Below are 24871 nucleotides of genomic sequence, written 5' to 3'. Positions count from 1 at the left end.
CTTAAAGAGCCATTTGAGGGTAGATTTTGTTAACTTTTATTTAAATACCGAAAGATACAGAGTGTAGGACTGTCAGTCTTAGTAGATTAACCAATATATTACTTCAAGACAATAATATATAAATAATTCAATAAATTTAAAAGCATTTATTTTAAACAGTTTTATTAAATCCAATAGGTATTAAAGGTCATAAGGGGTAAATCGACCACCAACAATATGACAAAATTAAAGGTCACGTCTGCCGAATGCCGAATGAGTTGTGGGGCAAAGTCACTACAGAGTGGGAGCCCGGAAACTCGAATCGGGGATCCGGCAGACCTCACCGGCGATGGCGGGATGACCTGGACTCCTTCTTGAAGGAGTGGCCAGACATAGCACTGGACAGAGATCAGTGGAGAGATTGGGGGGAGGCCTTTGCCCAGCAGTGGGACACGACAGGCTCCAAATAATAATAAGATCAAGAAAGAAAGTATCATTATATGTACGTAAATATATATCTCGAGAGAGACATGAGTCACAAGAGATGAGATAATCAAAAATAGGGAATGCAATCTCGATCTCGCAATTTCGAGATCGCACAGGAATTTTCGAGTTTCAATCTCGTTTACAGGAAATCTCGATTTTTGCAATCTCGGTCGAGATCTCGATTAATATTCTCGAGATCTGGAACGAGACTGAATAATTGATGATTGTTTTGAATAATCTTTTTGACCATAGATTCATGTTGTTCAGGCAGTGCTATTGATTTTTTTCTTGTTTCTTTTCTTGATTTTTTTCTTGAAAGTAAAATATGATTTTTTGTTAAATTTTGATTTAATTTATTGTTTTTATTTTCAAAATATAACATGTAGTACCCTAAATAAGTAATTTATACGGAATTCTAAGAGATTTTAGATCAAAAAACACATTTTTTATGTTTTTTGTCAAATCGCGATCTTGACGAGATTAATCTCAATCCGTCAACGGTCGAGATCTCGGACCACCAATCTCGATTCAGATTATTCGTGCGAGATCTCGAATCGCCAAACTTGGTGCGAGATTGCATACCCTCGTCAAAAATTAAAATCCATCGTATAACGGCTCGTGTGACTCAACACAAAAAAAAAGAAATCTAGTAAAATCTATCGTCTCTTCCTACTAGCCCCAGACCGTAACTTCGGCACCTTCGGAGTCCAATCCTCATCTTCTATTTTCTTCCTCTTCAACCTCTTCTCAGGCCTGGGCACGTTCCTGACAGGGTTATGAGGACCACTCAGCGGTAACTCCTCAGATATGTCCTTGAAAGGAAGCTGTACTTCACTAAATTCTTTCAATGGCGTAGTCTGTAACGCTGGCCTGTCTATGACTGTGCCTGGAACAGAATAGGATTTATTATTATTATTTATTGACATAATATATGTACCTAGAGCCAGAACAAGTCTGCAACGAAAGCACACGAAGTAAAGGTGTTATTTTAAACGACAAACTTCTATAAAATTATGACGTATAAATAACACTTGCACTGCGTGTGCTATCAAAATCGTTGCAGACTTATTATGGTCCAACTTTTATCTACACGATACCGCTTAAAGTGTGCTAGCACTGTTTTAAAGAAAAAGTAGCGGTTATTAGGATTCCGTAGTCAACTAGGAACCCTTATAAAAATGTCCGTCTGTACGTCCATCCGCGGCTTTGCTCCATAATCGTTAGTGCTAGAAAGCTGACATTTGGCATTGATAATCGTATAGCCCGTTATTCATAAACGTGTACTACAGTTACGATGTCGTTAATCATCGTTTGTCCCTTTCCATCATACCAATACGTCGGAAAGGGACAAACGATGATTAGCGGCATCGTAACTTTAGTACACGTTTATGAATTAGGGGGTAAATGTTTACATGCGAGTATTCCTTGAATGTAAAAAAAAAACTGACATTGAAAGTACATTGGAAGCAATGAGTGAAATTACATCAATAATTATTTTAAATAAAACTATAAATTTCTAAAATATTAAGTTTAAACGTAAGGTACCTAAAGGGCATTTATTTGTTTGATAAACACAGATATTTGTTCCTATTATCTATTTATTTATATAAGTTATTGTGTTCCTGCCGGTGAGTAAGGTTGCCAGAGCTCAACGAGAGGGGCGGGTTTAGGGTCGGCAACGCGCATGTAACTCCTCTGGAGTTGCAGGCGTACATAGCCTACGGATACTGCTTACCATCAGGCGGGCCGTATGCTTGTTTGCCACCGACGTAGTATAAAAAAAAGTATGTATTTATCTATATACGAATGTATATCGTCGCCTAATACTCATAGTACAAGTTTTGCTTAGTTTGGGGCTAGATAGATCTTTTTAAAATTGTACCCAAATATTAATTTATCTTTTTTTATACTACGTCGGTGGCAAACAAGCATACGGCCTGCCTGATGTTAAGCAGTCTCCGTAGCCTATGTACATTTGCAACTCCAGAGGAGTTACATTGCCGACCCTAACCCCACCCCCCTCGTTGAGCTCTGGCAACCTTACTCACCGGCAGGAACACAACACTATGAGTAGGGTCTAGTGTTATTTGGCTGCGGTTTTCTGTAAGGTGGAGGTACTTCCCCAGTTGGGCTCTGCTCTAGATCTGGAATGACATCTGCTGTGCTGTGCCCTACCACACAAGGCGAGATGACATTCACAATGCCCATACCTCTCTTTTGGACGTAGTTTAAGGACATACCCGGGTCCGGGTTATCTATGTGTGTTAATCTCGTGCACTGTAAACGTTTCAAAATATGGTGTCTGTGTATACCCATATTAGTTTCCTTGAGCGAGATTTTCTCTATAGGGCTAAGTGCCTCCTCCACCGGGTCAGTTGCCTCAGTTTCGGCGATCACTCGGTCGACGATGCTTTCCTCCATTTGAAAGAACTCCTTGCAACTTTCCTTGAGTTGTATTCGGTTGATTCTTCGGACAACGATCAAACTGAAAAAAAAAAAATTATAGGACATTAGTACACAAATTGACTAAGTCTCACAGTAAGCTCAATAAGGCTTGTGTTGAGGGTACTTAGACAACGATATATATAATATATAAATATTTATAAATACTTAAATACATAGAAAACACCCATGGCTCAGGAACAAATATCCAAGCTCATCACACGAATAAATGCCCTTACCAGGATTTGAACCCGGGACCATCGGCTTCGTAGGCAGGGTCACTACCCACTAAAAAAGAGGAAAGCAAGCCCCACAAGAATATTGTTGTTGATGGTAAGTATCGCAGGCGGGGACCAACAGAGGGTTACTTATAGTCATTTTGGTTGTTGGTCGGGTTTTTTTTTATAATATTTTTTTTATTTTATTTATAACTTTTTAGTTACCCCCAAAAATCCTATGACACTCCCGTGATCAAGACGAATCTAACGATACCTCATACATCAAAATCCATCAAGCCGTTTAGGCTACAGGAGGCCACAAAGAAACAGACTTACATACATACATACACTCGAAAAATATTACCCTCCTTCCTTTGGCAGTCGTGTAAGAAAAAATAGAATTGGGGTGGGAGCGCTGGTGGCTTAGTAAGAGCGTGCAACTTGCAATCCGGAGGTCGCGGGTTCAAACTCCGGCTCGTACCAATGAGTTTTTCGGTACTTACGTACGAAATATCGTTTGATATTTACCAGTCGCTTTTCGGTGAAGGAAAACATCGTGAGGAAACCGGACTAATCCCAACAAGGCCTAGTTTACCCCTCTGGGTTGGAAGGTCAGATGGCAGTCGCTTTCGTAAAAACTAGTGCCTACGCCAAATCTTGGGATTAGTTGTCAAGCGGACCCCAGGCTCCCATGAGCCGAGGCAAAATGCCGGGACAACGCGAGGAAGAAGAAGAACTATCTCGAACGTCAGATTGTGGCAGATGACTGACCAGAAACCCATAAGCCAGAAAATCCTTGCAAGGAAATGGCGATGGATCGGACGCACTCCGTAGACCGGATAACCACCTGGCACCTGTCCAAGCAGAGTCTCCGCTGGCAATCGACTGGCAGTAGCCGGTCAGGGCGGCCTCGTACCATATGGAGGCTGGCTCAACTGGACTCGGCTGGAAAGAGCTGGAAGTAGCCGCTTGGGATCGCGCCAAATGGAAAATTCTTCTGCGAGCCCTATGTCCCCAATGAGGGATAACAGGATTAAATCATCATCATACTTTTTTTTTTTTTTAATATATTATACGACATTATTACACAAATTGACTTAAGTCCCACAGTAAGCTCAATAAGGCTTGTGTTGAGGGTACTTAGACAACGATATATATAATATATAAATATTTATAAATACTTAAATACATAGAAAACACCCATGGCTCAGGAACAAATACCCATGCTCATCACACAAATACATGCCCTTACCAGGATTTGAACACGGGACCATCAGCTTCGTAGGCAGGGTCACTACCCACTAGGCCAGACTGGTTGTCGAAACTTACTTGCTGGGATCTACGGCAGTGGGCAGAATGTGGTGCCCCTGCAACAGACGGATCATCTTGGCGGCGCTGGCGGCGGTGAAATTGAACTTGGCCATCAGCTCTTCGCCGGTGACTGAGGACTGGCGCGAGCACATGGCCAGGGTGCGGCGGAAGACGCAGAGGTACTGGGGTACAAATAAAAATAGGATGGATGAAGAAAAATAAGGTAAGTTTGATTTTTTGTATTTCTTAGTTGTTGATTATAGTGATTGTGATGTGCCCATACAGAGTTAGGGGCCTGAACCCTTCGACCGCCAAGGACTTCAACTGACGCGCGCTGACTAAATCCTCTTAAGAGCCCATCAACGTGCTCACTAGCGCCACTGCTAAATAATTCTGATTATTTAAATTTAGCGGTAGGTATTTAAAAAAGCGGCCAAGTGCGAGTCGGACTCGCACATGAAGGGTTCCGTACCATTTATGACGTATTAAAAAAAACTACTTACTAGATCTCGTTCAAACCAATTTTCGGTGGAAGTTTGTATGGTAATGTATATCATATATTTTTTTTAGATTTTTCATTCTGTTATTTTAGAAGTTACATGGGGGGGGGGGGACACAAATTTTTTCACTTTGGAAGTGTCTCTCGCGCAAACTATTCAGTTTAGACAAAAATGATATTAGAAACCTAAATATCATTTTTGAAGACCTATCCATAGATACGCCACACGTATGGATTTGATGAAAAAAAATTTTTTTTTTCAATTTTATGACGTATTAAAAAAAAACTACTTACTAGATCTCGTTCAAACCAATTTTCGGTGAAAGTTTGCATGGCAATGTATATCAAATATTTTTTTTAGATTTTTCATTCTATTATTTTAGAAGTTACCTACGGGGGGGGGGGGGGACGGGACACACATTTTACCACTTTGGAAGTGTCTCTCGCGCAAACTATTCAGTTTAGAAAAAAATTATATTAGAAACCTCAATACCATTTTTAAAGACCTATCCACAGATACCCCACACGTATGGGTTTGATGAAAAAAGATTTTTTGAGTTTCAATTCTAAGTATGGGCAGCCCCCAAAATTTATTGTTTTTTTTTTTCTATTTTTGTGTAAAAATCCTAATGCGGTTCATAGAATACATCTACTCACCAATTTTGAACAGTATAGCTCTTATAGTTTCGGAAAAAAGTGGCGGTGACATAATCGGACAGACAGACGGACATGACGAATCTATAAGGGTTCCGTTTTTTGCCATTTGGCTACGGAACCCTAAAAAGGGGGCCGCTACGTACTGTATTTTGTATTTAAGTACCTTTTGAATACATCATAATAGTTTTTACGTTGCTGGATTCGTCAATCTAGGCGTCCAAAGTTAAAACGGCCGTTTTTGTTTTGAGTTCGTAAATCGACGAATCCAGCAACATAGAAACTAGTTTGATGTATTCAGAAGGTACTTAAATACAAAATACAGTACGTAGCGGCCTCCTTTTTTAAATATCTATCGTTAAATTTAAACAATCCCAATTATTTTCCAGTGGCGCTAGTGAGCACGTTGATGGGCTCTTAAGTACCTATATAAGAATTGAAGAGCGCCAAATTGCCTATAATAAATAAATATTATAGGACATTATTACACAAAGTGACTAAGTCCCACAGTAAGCTTAATAAGGCTTGTGTTGAGGGTACTTAGACAACGATATATATAATATATAAATATTTATAAATACAAATACATATAAAATACCCATGACTCAGGAACAAATATCAATGCTCATCACACAAATAAATGCCCTTACCAGGATTTGAACCCGGGACCATCGGTTTCATAGGCAGGGTCACCCACTAGGCCAGACTGGTCGTCGCCTATTATGTTTTGAAAACTAGAGAAACTTAAACATTAGTTTGTTTAGGCCAGCAACAGTTTAAGATTATAGACTCTATAATATAGAAGTTATATGGCGCACAGAACCAGAACCTTTTCGCAGAACCAATTGGGTTAGGAATACCGAACTGCGCTCCAGAACTGGTATCGTAGATGTGGGGGTTAAGGCCGCTAAGAAGTGGGGTTAGGCGGGACACGTCTGCCGTATGCACCCGTATAGATGGGCCATATTGGCTACCGAATGGACACAGCAGATTAGCCGGGGCAGAGGTAGACCAAAAAAGAGATGGCAGGATACCTCGACGCTTTTTGCAACCACTGGCATATGTACCAAACCGTGAGTGGCGGCAGAAAGGGGATGCCTTTGCCTAGCTGTGGGACACAAAATAGGTTATATAAAAAATGGCGCACAGACCCCAGAAGGCATCTTACTACTTACCGCTTGCCTGCTTTTCTTCAGGCCCTTTAAAGTTTCGCAGGTGGCCTTTCTAGAAGGGTCTTTTTCGGCGCAATCCGCGCAGCAGTGCTCCGTGATCGGCGCCATGAGACCGAAGCATGCCGCATGCTGCCGAGTGTGGCAGTAACTTTAAAAAAATAAAGATAAATACAATTTATTCGTGACGATCACAAAACATGTACAAATATGTACAGACAACAATATCAAGAAAAGTACAGGCCGCGTAGCCAACAATCGTTAACGCTCCGTAGCGTAGCGTAGTCATCCCTCTCTATCACTCTGCCATATTAGTGCGACTGTGACCGTTGCGTTTCGTTCGCCACGGAGCTTGAACGATAGGCACGTTGGCTACGCGGGCAGAGCATTAAGTGTGCATCACGATATGGACCCAACTCAGCATAATGCTAGCAATAAAGCCAGCGCTAGTCTGGCCATACCAGGTCTTCGTAGGGCCCATTCGGTGATGCCACGACAGATAACACATAAACACATATTAAAACAGTACAAAATACACAGACAAATAATTAAGAAAACAAACAAAACACGCATTCGCATAGGCAAATTATGAATTAAGAACGCGACCACACCAATCAATCATACAAGCTACGGAAGGTGGAGGTAAGGAAATAAATCTCCATGTACCTAAAAGTGTCATCAAAAAACCTTAAATACGTGGCGCTACAATACCTAGAATACTTGAACAATAAAATCAAATCATACACACAGCGCACTTCACTCCGTCAATAGCGCCTAGGTTCTTAGCTACTCTAGCGCTACTCTGGAGAGATTTGGAACTATTATTTATAGCTAACAGCTGGACATTTTTGCAACAGTTCTACCATAAGAGATGTCACTCCTCTTAATTCCACACTCCATACATACAAGCAAAGAATAAAGTAAGTACAAGTCAACGCTTGCTTGCAGCTGCTAGCGCCAGCGGGGGCTTGCGAAACCAAAATGACTGCAAGCAAGGCATAACTATGGTCGCACAATGGAATAGTACATTGCAACGAGGGGGAGAATAGTACATTGAATTCTTGAATACGCTGACATAATCAAACCTCCCTAGAGAGCTGGAACAATATAGGCCTTTGTCCTAGAGTGCACCTGCATGAAATAAGATTTTTTTCGAGTAAGTGTGATGAAAAACTTACATAAACTGTAAGAAGATGTACAGCACAATATTAAGTAGAAGTAACAAATCTCATTACCTACCGCGGGTGTCACTAATCCTGTTCAGTCACTTTTCGCGATTTCGTGGTTGGCCCAAAGTTGTTCAGTATGACCTGCATAGTCAACCCTCAGAGTTGTCAGTGATAAAAAAAGCATCATGTATATGCTCTTACCGGGATTCGAACCCGAGACAGGGCAGGGTCCCTACCCGGTCGGATATCAGCAGCGATCGGCACGACCCGTGACGCACCGCGGGATTCCGAGCAGAAATCATAATATGGACATGATTAGATTATAACATAACTCCGTGATTTTGTTAAATAGAATAATTTTATTGTATGATATATATTTGCAAATATGCGATAAAGTGTTAAATAAGCTTATAATATGTATAATTAATTGTTAAATAAAAAATTGATATATTTCGAATGTTGAATATTTCAATTTGAGAGTTTGTGAAATATTGAGTAGCGGCACGTAATTTTGCACTCATACAAAATACGTAAGTGTTAAACCGGTGTAACCATTTCAAGTGCAACTAAACCCTTCGACCGACTACCTGGCTTATCGAAGGTCATTTGCGAATTTTCTATTGTTTGCGTTTGTTTAAACTGGTGCGGTGCAAAAAAGACGGCTTATTGAAATGCCTAAATAAAGAGTTAATGCCATCCTTTTCTAGTTTACTGATAAGGATTGCAACTATTTTCTAATGGCAAATATGTTTACTTATGTTCCTCGGTTCATTAAGTTCGCACGTGTTGTTAAAGTTCCTTATTATCTCAGTGTTTATTTCAACGACTTTGGCTTGTTTTACGGACTCGATAATCTCTTATGTTACACTAACTGGACTTCCTATTGGCTGCTGATTGGACAAAGTGAACTGTTGCTCGTTGGTGTCCTGAATATGACGCGTAGGAGAACTCGGACCTTTCCTCAAATGAACGAACTTGATGTCATTTTATTTAATGGTAAAAATCATTCATCTTCCTGTGTGGAATACCTTTAATTATGTACTATAATCGGAAATACTGACTTCCTAAAAAGACCGAAATCTCGGGGCATATCCATGTTAACATAATGATTGAGGTCATTGACACCGTGCGACACGGGTCGTGCCGATCACTGGATATCAGACAGTTTCTTAAACGACTGTGCTATTATACAAAGCTACATAAACAGATATTATTATACCTCGTATATATACCTACTTGCGAAAATGTTAAACACTAACAAACAACACTTTCCGACATGTACGAGTAACCGGAGCCTGTTCTTGAGCCTCCTGCTTTCCACAGGCTCCTATGACTCGAGAGTCGACCTCGCAATTAATTGACCCGTCTGTAACATTCCACCGTTTTGATGGTGTGAGTAACACACTACACTCACCGGCATATAATAACTGCCTCGTCATCAGCGTCCTGATATCCACAGGGGCAGCGAAGCGATGGCTCCAGTGACTCAGAGTCGACCTCGCAATTAATTGACCCGTCTGTAACACTCCACCGTTTTGATGGTGTGAGTAACACACTACACTCACCGGCATATAATAACTGCCTCGTCATCAGCGTCCTGATATCCACAGGGGCAGCGAAGCGATGGCTCCAGTGACTCAGAGTCGACCTCGCAATTAATTGACCCGTCTGTAACATTCCACCGTTTTGATGGTGTGAGTAACACACTACACTCACCGGCATATAATAACTGCCTCGTCATCAGCGTCCTGATATCCACAGGGGCAGCGAAGCGATGGCTCCAGTGACTCAGAGTCGACCTCGCAATTAATTGACCCGTCTGTAACATTCCACCGTTTTGATGGTGTGAGTAACACACTACACTCACCGGCATATAATAACTGCCTCGTCATCAGCGTCCTGATATCCACAGGGGCAGCGAAGCGACGGCTCCAGTGACTCAAAGTCGACCTCGTAATTAATTGACCCGTCTATAACATTTTCCAATTTGATGGTGTGAGTAACATATAACACTCACCGGCATATAATAACTGCCTCATCTTCAGCGTCCTGATTTCCACAGAGGCAGCGAAACGGTGGCTCCAGTGACTCCAGAGTCGACCTCGCAATTAATTGACCCGTCTATAACATTTTCCACCGTTTTGATGGTGTGAGTAACAAAGAATACTCACCGGCATATAATAACTGCCTCATCTTCAGCGTCCTGATTTCCACAGGGGCAGCGAAGTGACGGCTCCAGTGACTCAGAGTCGACCTCGCAATTAATTGACCCGTCTATAACATTTTCCAATTTGGTGGTGTGAGTAACATAACACTCACCGACATATAATAACTGCCTCGTCTTCAGCGACCTGATCTCCACAGGGGCAGCGAAGCGACGGCTCCAGTGACGGCTCCGAGTTGCCCTCGCAATTCATTGACCCGTCTGTATTAGGTAATATTTAACCGTTTAGATGGGGTGAGTTTGAAATTGATGGCGTGAAATACAAGGTTTTATTTAACTTGTAATGTTTGTATGTATGTTCGGGTCAAATCTTGCAAGCTTAATTAGGCCTGTTTCCCATTATTTTATTAAGCTGAAACTTTACATTTTCATGTAAGGGCGACAATGCATTATTATGGTACCATCGAGCTGAACTTATGATGAACACAGGAGATCGTATGAACTCTGAGATGAAACAACGTAATCTAATTGTGTAAGTAAGTAAATAAATATTCTTTATTGCACCACAAAGAAAACAAATTTAAAAACAGATTTACAATGTAAAGAAAGGTAGCAACAGGCGGTCTTATCGATGTAAGCGATCTCTTCCAGACAACCTTAGGGTAGCAGGATATAAAGAATGGATTGTGGATTGTGTTTGCGTTTGAGAATTATCTCGATGAGTATTAGTTGCCTGTTGCAAGAAATGTTACGGTTACAGTTGGCGATAAGCGCTTAAATCATAAATGAGATATTTGACAAATAGTATTTTATTCAATCGTGATTAGAGAGCTTTTCATTCGAGTACCGTGTTTAGGCAACGAAGCTTGCTGAGTTGTCTAAGTGTACGAGATTGAAAAGTTTGATTATATTACTACATATTAAATACAATACTTTTTCTACAAGTCATCTAAAATAATTATTATTTTACTATAAAATCAAAATAATGAATTGAAATTGGTAAGTAACTAAGTAGACAAAAATGTAGTACAAAAGACATAAACGCGCGACTAATTAGTCCCGCCCCGCGCTCGTTTAGTCTGTTCTATGGGAGCGCGGTAGCACGTGATTGGTCAATTTTTTTATAGTTGACTACAGCGTATCGAAATATATATTATAGTTAAGTTGGGAGCCCATACATGAAAAGTACGCAATTATAGTTTGGTACCTACATGAAATCTTAATTCAACCATTACAGTCGACAAGTAGTAAAAACCTATTTGTAACTGCTAATTTCTAAATGTATTTTTCTCTGAGTAGGTGTTTCTTAGTAGATGGTATACTGTGTGTTTAGTATCTAGTAGCTTACCATTAAAATCGTCATCTTGAGCCATTTCTTGTGCATCCGATGGCTGAAACAAAATTGATTATTAAAACGAAACCGGACGACCGCCCTGAAACCGCCTTTCTATACAAATGTAGTCCCCATTTTCCTTTCTGGATATTAACATTATTGAGACTAATTTAGGCTTAGATTTATGATCATATAGCTATTAATTGTGTATGATAAATTAAATAAACATATTAACAAATATTTTGATACAATCTTATTAGGATTTGAACCACAGAGTTAGGAGAATTTAAACATTGGTATTGAATTCTTTTTTCGCTCCTAACTCTTATAATAATTAAAAAATCGAACGCAGAGGCATAACTATGGTTAATAATTGATATAGGTGCGGTAGACGAAATAGATTCTTTAGCAATTTGCAGTTCAAGTAAATTTGTATGTAAAGATCTGTCCAGTGTAAAGTGAACCGTAAACTGTTAAATAATCAATTTCCTCGACTGTACCTCAAATTGCAAAAAAATATTTTCTATAGACTTAAATCGACCGGGATATAAACCGTGATTATCTTTTTTTTCATTAAATTATAAGTATGTAATTAGTTCGTAAGTTTTCTAACACAATATATTATTGTTAAAGAAATAAATAAAATTAAATGAATGAATGAAATATATTGTTTTTGGGCTCCCGATATTTCAACGCAGTTACATGCATCCTGTTCACGGGTAACTGGAGATAGCAGGTGGGTGTCAAAGTTGTGTAGACCGCGCTCGGTCTACCCTCATTCGTGCGCGTCGGCTGCGTTCGCTTGCTTACATAGTATATCACTGCCACTGGTCGCGTCCACACTTGTTAGTCTATCCAAGCACATGTCACTACGCGTGTTTGATTCGGATATCAATGTTTTTTTTTACAAACAAATCATAGGATTAGAGGATTTATATCCCGGTCGGCCGCTAGTAAAACTAACCGTGAATCATTCAAAACTGTTAATATTTTCTATAATTTTAATATCCAGGGTGGAAAATGGGCATTACGTTTGTATGGAGAGGCAGCCGTCCACTTTCCTTTTGAAGATAAAGACTACAAATATTTTCATCTAAAATGTTGCCAGGACGAATCCATAAGGCTCGCACTGTCAAAAAGTTATCAGATTTCTTGTAGGGCCAAGCTTCTAACTCTGCAAGCCCTAGCTAACCTAACTTCACAAACTCTACACCTTAGTCAAAATATGTGGCTGTCTTGGCCGTTTCGCTACTACAAGACCTATTGTAAAAGTAATGAACAGTGAATACATTTTTACAGCGAATACAAAAGGTAAAACGGGATCCTATTACTAAGACTCCGCTGTCCATCCGCCTGTCTGTCTGTCTGTCTGTCCGTCTGTCACCAGGCTGTATCTCATAAACCGTGATAGTTGAAATTTTCACAGATAATGTATTTATGTTGCCGCTATAACAACAAATACTAAAAAGTAGGGAACCCTCGGTGGGAGAGTCCGACTCGCACTTGTCCGGTTTTTCCCGTTACGCCCATGTGAAGGTACAGAATAGGCCAAGCTGCATATTTTGACTAAGGTGTAATTTGTGAAGTTACTTTATTAAAAAAAATACAATTGTGCAATTTACGGGTCATATTGACATCAGATAGCGTCCAACCCTCACTTTGGGTAATACACTGAGTAGCTTAGTCCAAATTTAAAGCTGAAGTAAAAGTATCGAAGTATCACAAATAAGTATTTTTTTAGGGTTCCGTACCCAAAGGGTCAAACGGGACCCTATTACTGAGACTCCTCTGTCCGTCCGTCCATCTGTCACCAGGCTGTATCTCATGAACCGTGATAGTTAGCCAGTTGAAATTTCTACAGATTATGTATTTCTGTTGCCGCTATAACAACAAATACTAAAATCAGAATAAAATAAATATTTCTTTCCAATCTCGAGGTTCTCATCCAATCACTGAAGTTAAGCAACGTCGGGCGGGGTCAGTACTTGGATGGGTGACTGTTTTTATAGATAATGATACGGAACCCTTCCCGTACGAGTCCGACTCGCACTTGGCCGGAACTAGGCAAATTAAAAAAAAAAGTTTATATGACATTTTTGTCTCTAAATACGATCCGGAATATACTGTGAAAATATTTCCGTTTCCGCGCGGGCACCGTGTATATCTGGGTCACATCACATCAGATGGCGTGACCTTAGCAAAATCCGTGGGCACCTCCAGCGCGCGTACATAGGACTTGGCCACGAACGTGTGGTAGGGCGTGTCCACGCGGCCCTACACGGCCCGACCCGTCTATAACTTCTCCATACAACTATAAACGTACGCTGTTTGTTTATGTCTGGGTCACATCAGATAGCGTGGCACTGACCTTATCATAAGCCGTGGGCACCTCCAGCGCGCGTACATAGGACTTGGCCACGAACGTGTGGTAGGGCGTGTCCACGCGGCCCTACACGGCCCGACCCGTCTATAACTTCTCCATACAACTATAAACGTACGCTGTTTGTTTATGTCTGGGTCACATCAGATAGCGTGGCACTGACCTTATCATAAGCCGTGGGCACCTCCAGCGCGCGTACATAGGACTTGGCCACGAACGTGTGGTAGGGCGTGTCCACGCGGCCCTACACGGCCGAGACGTGTCCCACACCCGACCCGTATATAACTACTACATACAACTATAAACGTACGCTGTTTGTTTATGTCTGGGTCACATCAGATAGCGTGGCACTGACCTTATCATAAGCCGTGGGCACCTCCAGCGCGCGTACATAGGACTTGGCCACGAACGTGTGGTAGGGCGTGTCCACGCGGCCCTACACGGCCGAGACGTGTCCCACACCCGACCCGTATATAACTACTACATACAACTATAAACGTACGCTGTTTGTTTATGTCTGGGTCACATCAGATAGCGTGGCACTGACCTTATCATAAGCCGTGGGCACCTCCAGCGCGCGTACATAGGACTTGGCCACGAACGTGTGGTAGGGCGTGTCCACGCGGCCCTACACGGCCGAGACGTGTCCCACACCCGACCCGTATATAACTACTACATACAACTATAAACGTACGCTGTTTGTTTATGTCTGGGTCACATCAGATAGCGTGGCACTGACCTTATCATAAGCCGTGGGCACCTCCAGCGCGCGTACATAGGACTTGACCACGAACGTGTGGTAGGGCGTGTCCACGCGGCCCTACACGGCCGAGACGTGTCCCACACCCGACCCGTATATAACTACTACATACAACTATAAACGTACGCTGTTTGTTTATGTCTGGGTCACATCAGATAGCGTGGCACTGACCTTATCATAAGCCGTGGGCACCTCCAGCGCGCGTACATAGGACTTGACCACGAACGTGTGGTAGGGCGTGTCCACGCGGCCATGGCGCACGGCCGAGCGCAGCGTGTCCGAGATCGGGTCCGGTCCGGTACATGGCGAAAAACCGGGCGCTTGGTAGTCCTCGGGAGTATCTAAGGGCAAAATGGTTATTTAGTGGTTAATATGACAGTAATATAATAGCGTGACTTAATAATGGGGTACTTGACACGTGTTGAATATTATAACAAAACTTAGCTAAATGGTTAGAAAATGAGCCATTGTAAAAAAGTGGAGTTAAAAAAAGTCATATTCAGATTATAAAAAAATACAAGGCTTGGAGCCTCAAAAAAAACTTTAACAAAAAAAACTTTTGTAACTTTCAAAAACAAATAAGAAATTGGTACCGTTAAATACGCCAACTTTGCCCACTTTTTTGGGAAAAACTAAAAAAATTCTAGTTTTTTGTATGAAACCTCGGAAATATTTATGTATCTGTGGTAACACCGAGATCATGCGCATTTAAATTTAACTGCAAATTTAACTTTAGTCAACGTTTTCTCCATCATATGACCGATTTTGAGGTCGGGTAAAGTTATCTGGACTTTTAGCCAACATTGCCCACCGTGATTTTTAGCGCAACTATAGACCTTATTTGGTTGCCATAAAAACCAATGAAAGTATTTTGGCAATGAAGGCGATCGGTTCAAAAATTTACTCGACATAATAATACATGCTCGAAATACTTTCCTATTAAAATGAGTGGGCAATGTTAGCCTGTACATTTTTTCTTCTTCATACAAACGGCGTGTAGCGATTTAAAAGTGCTAGGGTTGTCAAAATTGAGAAGATAATAAAAACTGAACATTAATTTGCACAAAGTTGGTAGGGTAGGTAAGAAACAAAAAATATTAATAAGGCGCAAAGTTGTTTATTTCAATAACGTTATATAAAAATCTAATAGCAGAATCTAATAGCTTTTTTTCGCTGACTGTGCTTTTTGTTGACTGTACTTGTATTGTCAACTGAGATCTATATATGTACCAACCAAATTTCAATTGGTTACCTTAAGTTTTCTGAAGTGGCCATTACTATATTTTTTTTTAATAGACACATAATGGAGTTCAGAACTCTAGCTACTTTTTTAATTACTTGTGGTTTTGTAAAAATATTTTTTTGAATATTTATTTTGACATAACACACGTTTGAACGCATTTATAGCTTAGATGCCTTAGTCTGTCGTAAAAAAGTAAAAATGTCGAGTTGACAGCTGCCAGTTGCCAAATGTCACACACACAGCTGAACCGCGTACAAACAAAGTCGTAGTTGTACGATGTATTGCCCGATAATGTTCCACGACCTATATGCTTCAGCTCGCTACTTTGTTACATGGATCCTATTCTAACTTCTATCCTAATTAAATATTTACAAGCAAATAACATTAAACTATAAATAAAGTATTATCTTTTCAGACCTAATTATATATCTTTAATTTTATACATACTCTACATTATACATTTATATGGTTTTCTTCTCTCCCACTTCCTTCATGTTGGCACTATTAACGTTCTGTCATCCGCTTCCCGCTTATTTGCTAACAATTGTATACGTCATGTGTTCGTTTGTGATGTCCATAACAATTATTTGTTTTTTAGGTTCTCCCTACCACATCCTTCCACAAGCTCAAAATATTACCGAACATTCTCCTCTCGTGTGAAAGTCAACACCGACATTGGCGAATTCACCCTGTGCAAATTGGCAGGGAGTAAAAGCCAGAAGAAGAAAAAAAAAAAAAAAAAAAAAAAAAAGTCGTAGTTGTAACCAATGAGGAAGCAATATTTGACAACTGGCAGCTGTCAACTCTACGTTTTTCACTTTTTTACGGAAGACTAAGGCATCTAAGCTATAAATGCGTTCAAACGTGTGGTATGTCAAAATAGTTATTCATTTTTTTTCTGAAAAACGGCCAGTAATCAAAAATGAAACTATAGTTTTCGACTCCATTATATATTAACCATAGAAAAAAAAAGGATTCCTCATGTGGAGACGATCCCGGTTGAACCAGAATGTCACTACCAGATTGTATTGTCACTGGTAGTAGAAGTAGAAGTAGTATGCTATAATCTCAGCTCAATCGGATACCAAAAAGTGGTCGAAAAATGGCTTGCAAGATTTGATCGGAACATATGTACGTACATACAAATATTGAAAGATTTGCACATTAATAAAAAAAAAAGTGTCAACCCTAAGCATTTTTTTACTGCGGGCAATGTTGACACTCATACGACGGTACATTACTGGGTAATTTTGCCCATCAGCATAACTTTTGTAATATACTAGTTACAGTAACGAACCTAGCATCAAAATACTCAGCTCATGGTTTTACATTACATACAATCGATTCAACATACCTGTGTATTCGCCATGATGTACAATTCCCTTCCAAAATTTCTCAGTAATTGGCCCGCAAAAATACACTCCGTACTCGACAAGTCCCGACTGGTTACTGAATGAAGTCAGGAGTGCACGCGCTATTCTGTGTTGCCACAGGTATAGTTTACTTTCTACCAATGTCATCAATGTTGCCATAATTTTGTAACTTTTTTAGATACCTATTAGTAGATTGCCTTAGAAATTGTATTTTGGGCAATGATCCCCCTGGTGGCAAAGTTGGCGTATTTAACGGTACCTAGTATGGTTTATTGAAAAATACATACATAAATAAACGCAATATTTCAGAGTCAAAATAACAATTTTCTCGATCTTCCATACATTTAGGACAGACTAATGTAATGTGACGTCACATTTCTAACCTTAACTCTCATTTCTAACCTTTCTGTTGCTTAAATGCCATGAGTCCTATATTTGATCCTCAGGAAAATCAAGATCGATTGTCATTATTTACAAAAAAACTGTCAAGTAGTGAATTCCCGAGTTCCGGACGCGATGAAGTAGAAAATTTTTATTCGTAAACACAAACAATCAATTCACAAATAGGAAAATGTGGTAAGATGAATAAGGTGTCATGAAATGGCCTCGTCTCAGCATGTTGCTGACGACTTCCAGCGCTGATCTTCCGATGAGACTCCATGAGATCACCACGTGCATTTCATACAAAGAAAAAAACAAAAAAGATCCGCCAAATAAAACTTAACTATGTATAATGCAATGTTATTTACAGTACATATTGTGCTACTATCCCGCACGCGTGCGGGAATGACCAGTATTTTAGAACAAGATAATTTGATGACGAAACAAATCTGACTCCAGGAGTGCCGCTGCCGGCAGAAGTGAAAACATTTAATATTAACGTAGTTGTTTATTTTTGATATTTTGGAATGATTAGGGAATAATTTTGCACGAATTGCTTTAATTATCATGATAAAAGTAGTATCATTTATGTGGTCAAATACAATATTCATTTATTGCGCTATCGTACAAAAACATGACAATTTATATTACATTAAAATTTTAACACTTCAGAACTATTACAATTATTTAACATTAAAAAGTTTATCTCTCAGAAAAATCAACTTCCATCCAGAATTTCAACGACTCTTACACTCTCGACTCTCCTGGCTTCAATGAAATGACATTGTAACAGTTTTTCGATCAGGTCCGTGTCGTGTCCGTCTTACGAATTTTCAATCTGACGAATCTGTCGGTCACGTGACCTGTCGAATTTTTTTTGCCAATCACAAAAAGTGCACAGCGCCGCTAAAGAAGTTTTCACTTCAAAAACAAAGTGTATCCCTATGATCACTGCATACATTTACCCCCTTATTCATAAACGTGTACTAAAGTTACGATGCCGCTGATCATCGTTTATCCCTTTCCATCATACCAATACGTCGGAAAGGGACAAACGATGATCAGCGGCATCGTAACTTTAGTACACGTTTATGAATAAGGGGGTTAGAATCTCACATAACCGCGGCATGGGTGAGTTGCTGCCAAGAACAGTTCGTCTAAGGGCTCCTCTTCACGATGGCCCAGCGTAGGCCAGTCTAAGGGACGTAGCTATGCGGTGGAATGAGATAGCAATATCACTTACTCCCTCTAACGCATAAATGCGTCCCTTGGACTGGCCTGTGCTGGGCCATCGTGTAGAGGAACCATAAGAGGGGGACAGAGAGGATTAATGGGTTTTCTGAGAGTTCGAGATGGAGCAAGAAACGACAGAAGCACTAATATGTGTGGACAATCAGGACAGTCTAATATGAGAAAGTAAAGCTTACCTTCATTGTAATATATTCGAAGGCTAATGTCGTACTGAAGAGGCAATGCGTCCTGGCAGTTCTGATGCACGAAGGTCAACAGAGCCCTCACGAGCATAATTGTTCTGTTCTGCACTGACTCCACGGACCACTGCATTGATTTCTTCATATGGAATAGAATAAAAATTTGATTTTTTGTATTGGTTTTTATATAACACAATTGCCCTAGTGAGGGCACCACTGGACGATTAGCGCCCTCTTAAATAAATGATAAAAACTTACTGAACTAACTTATGTCATAAAGACACTTAAGAGGCTGTCAACACCCAATGTCCTTGAAATTGATGTTGTTACTTAAACAGTTTTTTTAAGAAAGACTATTTGTTTTAGTCAAGTAAGAAAAATATATGTTCATATTAATTATATTTCAAAGACCGTGGTTGTACTCGATACACGATTGAACGAAATCGGCTCGATAGAAAATAATTGCAAAGATTGGCCTTAAAATCACAATTAAACGGTTCTGTCTTTATTGTTTTGACTTATGGGTCTGCAATTAAAATCACAATTTCAAAACATTTATATCTAAACCGTGGTTGAGTAAAATATTACAGTAATAATCCACTTTTTTTTATTTAAATATTTTTCTTATTATTCCCTTGCCCAGGCCCAGTAACATGCGACAGTGCTATCTCATTTACTCCGATACATATAGACAGTGTGCGCGCTTTAGGTATTGACAGCCTCTTAAAAGAACGTCGGTAGGGCCACACAGAACGAGAATACGCGCGCGTATGCTAGCTCTCTGTGGACCCCGCCTAGTCATAGGGAAATTAGAAGTAATAGTGCTCACTCCATACATTAGTTTTCGTACCAAAATAAAATGCTTATTATTTTCGCAGTCGACATTTAGCATCGAGTAGCGGCCGTATGCTTGTTTGCCACCGTCGTGCTATAAAAAAAACTTGGCACTTAAAAATAACGAGTATAAACAAGATTTTCTGTATATAAAATTATACAATACTAATTATCTTAAAATTAGGTCGAATGAAAATATAAATACACGTGAGGTTATGTGGGGGAGGGGGGTTAATAGCCAAGAACCTCACCAAATATCACCAAGAGGGAGGGGGGGGGGGGGGGGGGGGTCAAAAAAGTAGCCAAAAAAATCTCGCGTGATTTATGCACAAGCCCTTTTCCGCGCACAAGCGCCGGTACCTGGGGGCCTACCGCGAAAATCAAAATTCGCAAATTGCGGGGATCTTTCTCTTTTACTCTCATTAAGACGTAATTAGAGTGACAGAGAAAAATGCCCGCAATTGACGAACTTCGATTTTCGCGGTTATAGCTCTGGCACCTGGCACGCAGTCTATAGTGATGAGAATTCACAGATTATCCACAATTACAGGCAATGATCACAATGATGACCATTCACAGACGATTATGGTCTCCACACAATTGTGCACACACATTAGAGGAATGCGTGCCGATGATCGTGCATGTGTCTAAACAATCGCTAACAATCAAGCGTTTTAATCATCCATCATGGCCCATTTTGTAGACGAACCATGAAATCTGATGGCTCCTCTACACGATGGGATTGCCCAGCAAAATGGCCATGCAAAGGTTGAGATCACGCACTATCAAATGGGCCACGTGTAAATGCGTACGCACCATCGCTGGCCCACTACCTTTGATGTGCGGATTAAAAACCGCCCCGTAGCCATCCCATCGCCATCCCGCCGCGCTATAAGCCATCTGACACCACTACGGCAACTACATCTACATGCTGGCCCATCTTAGTGGGCCAGCGTGTAGAGTAGCCATGAGATCAGCTACAAGCAAAAACTCTAGTATAAAATACGTTATTGTTGTTCCTGTTCCTAGAGTTGACGTTCAGGCACACGCCTTCAGATTTGTATGAGTACTCGAAGATGTGGTATTCTATGAGTTTCTCGGCGTCGTAATTGCCATCGTAGAAGCAGAGGGCTAGCTGGTGAACCTGTGGAATAACAAGGTTTATTAATTATTACCCCCTTATTAGACGACCGGTCTGGCCTAGTGGGTGACCCTGCCTATAAAGCCGATGGTCCTGGGTTCGAATCCCGGTAAGGGCATTTATTTGTGTGATGAGTACAGATATTTGTTCCTGGGTTGTTTTCTATGTATTTAAGTATTTGTATAATATATATGTATATCGTTGTCTGAGTACCCACAACACAAGCTTTCTTGAGCTTACCGTGGAACATAGTCAATTTGTGTAAGATGTCCCTTTATTGATTCATAAAATTTTCAAGTCTCAAAATTAGTTAAAAGGGAAGCGGACGGTCCCTTCTCCATGTGTATTTTTAATTTTGTAAGGCCCACTTCGTTTCGCCCGTAAGGCCCGTCTTAACTTTCCATCAGAGGGTCCTCATGCTACATCTGCAGTAAGGACGTTTTTGTTAGAATTTCTATTGGAATTTCAGATGGAACCATCCTTATTGCACTTCAAGCAGAATTACCCTTATCTATTGGAAAGCCACATATATAAGTCAATGCAAATATATCGTAACGCTATGGTAACGCACACTTGTTACCGTCGCAATAAGAATGTGATCCGTGATGACTCCTATACACGATGGGCCATCATACTGGCCCACTAAGATGGGCCAGTGTGGGGAGGATAGTGGTGTCTGATGGCTTTATGTCGCGGCGGGATGGCGATGGAATGGCCACGGTGTCGATTTTTCGTCCGCATGTCAAAGGCAGTGGGCCAACGATGGTGCGTACGCATCTACACGTGGCCGATTCCATAGTGCGTGCGTGCTCTCAACTATCGCATGGCCATCTCGCTGATCCAGCGCTGGGACATCATGTAGGGGAGCCATAACCATCGCATAGCCATCTCCTTGGTCCAGCTCTAGGCCATCGTGTAGAGGAGCCATTATATTTGAATACCACCACCACGTGACCACGGAACCCCAAAATGTAGGCCGAAATAGTATAAAATTCCATAAAGCGCCTACGAAATGGCTGGCGGCAATCAAGATTCAAGTTCACCCTGACATCGGACGGGCGCTATACTTACAATTTGGTGCAAACTACTTACTCCACGGTCGAAAACTACCAACCGTGTAGTAGGGAATAAACATGTATGAACCCTTTGAACGCCACGCCTATCGTGCACGACGCGTCCTCGTGAACCTTGGGGCCTACCGCGAAAACCGAAATTGCGGGAATCTTTCTCGTTTACTCTCACTAAGACGTGATTAGAGTGACAGAAAAAAAATGCCCGTAATTAGGCGCGAGGCAATTTCCTCACGCACAAACCGGCCAGTGTAGACGTGCCTCGGCCGAGGTGGCGCGCGCGTTTTCTTCGCATGAGCGCGCCGCCTCGGCCGAGGCACGTCTACACTGGCCGGTTTGTGCGTGAGGAAATTGCCTCGCGCGTATGCTCGCTCTGTGTGGACCCGCCTATTGACGAACTTCGATTTTCACGGTTATAGCCGGTCGGAATGCACAAAGGTTGACATTGAACTGTGGCCGCACGCGTCATCTGCCGTCTTTAGCAGTCAAAGGGTTATCCCATCAAAAACATTTCATGTAAAATGTTGCCGAGACGAAACCATAAGACTCGCACTGAATAGTGAATAAATTTTTCACCTTACGCCCATGTAACGATAGCGAAACGGCCAAGCCATATATTTTGACTTAGGTGTAGAGTTTGTCAAGTTAGGGCTTGCAGAAAGAGAAGCTTAGCTCTACAAGAGATCTGATAACTTTTTGACAGTGCGAGCCTTATGGTTTCGTCTTGGCAACATTTTAAAATTTGACTTCTTTTTGTAAGTTGCTTATGACGATTTTCCATCCCCTAATTTAAAGGGTTGGGGGTGATTTACTATTAAAAACCCTGAAATACGTTTCTGGGGGCATCTTTAATACAATCTTTTTAAAAATGCTTTTTTTACTGATTCCCATATAAACTTCAACCCCTTTTCCCCCTAATGCCCTTTTCCTCCCTCTTTTCACCCCTACTGACTGATTTTGGGGTTGAATACTATTCTATATCCTTCCCCGTAACAAAAACTATGTACAGTCAGCCAAGAAAATGATTTACAACTTTTCGAGTCTATTACTTGACAAATTGAGTCGAAAAGTGGTGATGTGTTTGAAAATAAATAAATAACGTTAAATCACTTTCTTAGCTGACTGTACATACCAAATTTCAACTAAATTGGTTAAGCTGTTATTGATTTCCCATACAAAAATTCCACTCCCCTTTTCATCCCCTTAGGGCAAAAAATTTATCTTTTTTGGAAAAACTTCAGGAAGTACCCTAAGGGTTTTAATGATCATCAGTGTGTGAATGAGTGAGTGAGTAAGACAGTCGGGGTTTTTTTAGATATGAATAAAGTCGAAAGTATGAGAGCTCTGCTATTTGATTTTTTTAACCTTAATAAGTCCACTATTAATTGACATTATATCCCGAGAATTTTGTTTTTCTGGTATAATCCAAACACATTATGAGAGTTCAATAAAAACGCTTCGCTTTGCTCGTCTTGGCGGGGGCACTACCGTGCCCCTAGATACGCACACCACTGAAAGGTACTTACATATTTCCTGTCGAAAGCGTGAAACACGTTTTTCAACGAAGAAGTCAAAAACTGAGCCATATCATCCGCACATTTCTCCTTCAACAACTTCAACCTAAGCCCTGCGAATGACTCACTATTGTAGCTGTGTTCGGGAAACGCGTTTTTCAAATATGTTATGGTACTCATGGCTACGACTGTCAGTTGTTTTATGAAAGTCACCGAACTTGTGTAGTTTTGGATAACTTGTTTTGGGAACAATTTTACCCATTCCTTTTCGGCTATATCCTGAAATAAGAAGGTAATGCAGTTGGGAGTTCGTAAGTTTTGTTAGCAATATAACCTAAAAATGCTCAAGGTCATCCTGCTTTGCAAGTTGTTGCAAATAGTACTATATTTCCTAGTACTTATGTTGTTTTTAGTTAGTCAATATCAAAGTAGTAAAAATTCTATCAGATGCATGCAGGCACGGTTATAGCTAATATGTGCAAACATTTTACTTTCTTATCCAAATACGCAATACAATTTCCGTTCCAAAAACTTAAACTATCATTTTCAATACTAGCTAGGTAGGTATTATAGGTATAGGTCAAAATAAAACAAAATATTGTACATACCTGACGGGTAGCGACTTGGGTTGCAGTTGCGGACATGGTTAAAAGTTTATTTTAAGTATTTTAACCCGATAACAGTAAAACAATATAATAATGCTATGAAAATGCTTCGTTCGTTAACACCAGGTTAACACATTCCAATGTAATTTAATGAGAAGAGAAAGAAAGTTTTTTTTTTTTCAATTGTTTCCCGCCAAAGCGTTAGGGCGGGGTTTTAAAACCTTTCCACACGAGTTTTCCTGTTGCAAATTTCCGATCATGCTAAGGCTTCTACAAACGTTACCACAAATGTCGTGCGATTTTAGATTATTGCCGGCTAAGTAGCTGGGGGCCTGCCGCGAAAACCAAAATTCGCAAACTGCGGGGATCTTTCTCTTTTACTCTCATTAAGACGTAATTAGAGTGACAGAGATCAATGCCCGCAATTGACGAACTTCAATTTTCGCGATTATATTATAGCCCTGTTTTAACATTTCTGACATCACACCACAAACAAGCTACGTAATTTGGTCAGGTTAAGTGCCAACTACATTCACACTTTATCAGGCCTCATATCAGACCCGATTACGGGCCCAAGCAAGAATATTTTTCGTTTCACCAAATATCAGCACATCGCTTACAATATTTGAAATGTAAAAGAAATGGTTCATATGCCAAAATATCAAACATTGAACATTTTTGGCTATTAGCGACAAAGTATTTTTTACATTTCAAAT

The 24871-nt window shown here is 40.5% G+C and overlaps 1 protein-coding gene across 1 annotated transcript; it reads right to left on the bottom strand.

Annotated features, from left to right (window-relative positions):
* Nucleotides 1-180: 180 nt before the first annotated feature.
* Nucleotides 181-24871, bottom strand: LOC133532885 (uncharacterized). Its single transcript, XM_061871744.1, has 16 exons — nt 24159-24871; nt 23563-23829; nt 20832-20969; nt 18989-19130; nt 14715-14905; nt 14544-14624; nt 14352-14432; nt 14160-14240; nt 13968-14048; nt 13793-13873; nt 11440-11482; nt 10247-10352; nt 6765-6909; nt 4455-4618; nt 2778-2950; nt 181-1351 (listed from the first exon to the last, which is right to left on the bottom strand). The coding sequence occupies exons 1-16, from the start codon at nt 24192-24194 to the stop codon at nt 1122-1124; spliced, it is 2040 nt and encodes a 679-aa protein (XP_061727728.1). The 5' UTR covers nt 24195-24871; the 3' UTR covers nt 181-1121.

This window comes from Cydia pomonella, chromosome 28 (assembly GCF_033807575.1).
Source record: "Cydia pomonella isolate Wapato2018A chromosome 28, ilCydPomo1, whole genome shotgun sequence".
Lineage (NCBI taxonomy): Eukaryota > Metazoa > Arthropoda > Insecta > Lepidoptera > Tortricidae > Cydia > Cydia pomonella.
Note: the sequence above shows the minus strand (reverse complement) of the source record. Positions and strands in the feature narration are given on the sequence as shown.

Excerpts from the sequence above, each read along its gene's own strand:
- LOC133532885 (XM_061871744.1), bottom strand. The coding sequence starts at position 24,194 with ATGTCCGCAACTGCAACCCAAGTCGCTACCCGTCAG. Across the intron at positions 14,625-14,714 it reads TCAGTGCCACGCTATCTGAT|GGCCGCGTGGACACGCCCTA; the intron begins GTGACCCAGACA and ends TCGGCCGTGTAG. Across the intron at positions 14,433-14,543 it reads TGCCCACGGCTTATGATAAG|GGCCGCGTGGACACGCCCTA; the intron begins GTCAGTGCCACG and ends TCGGCCGTGTAG.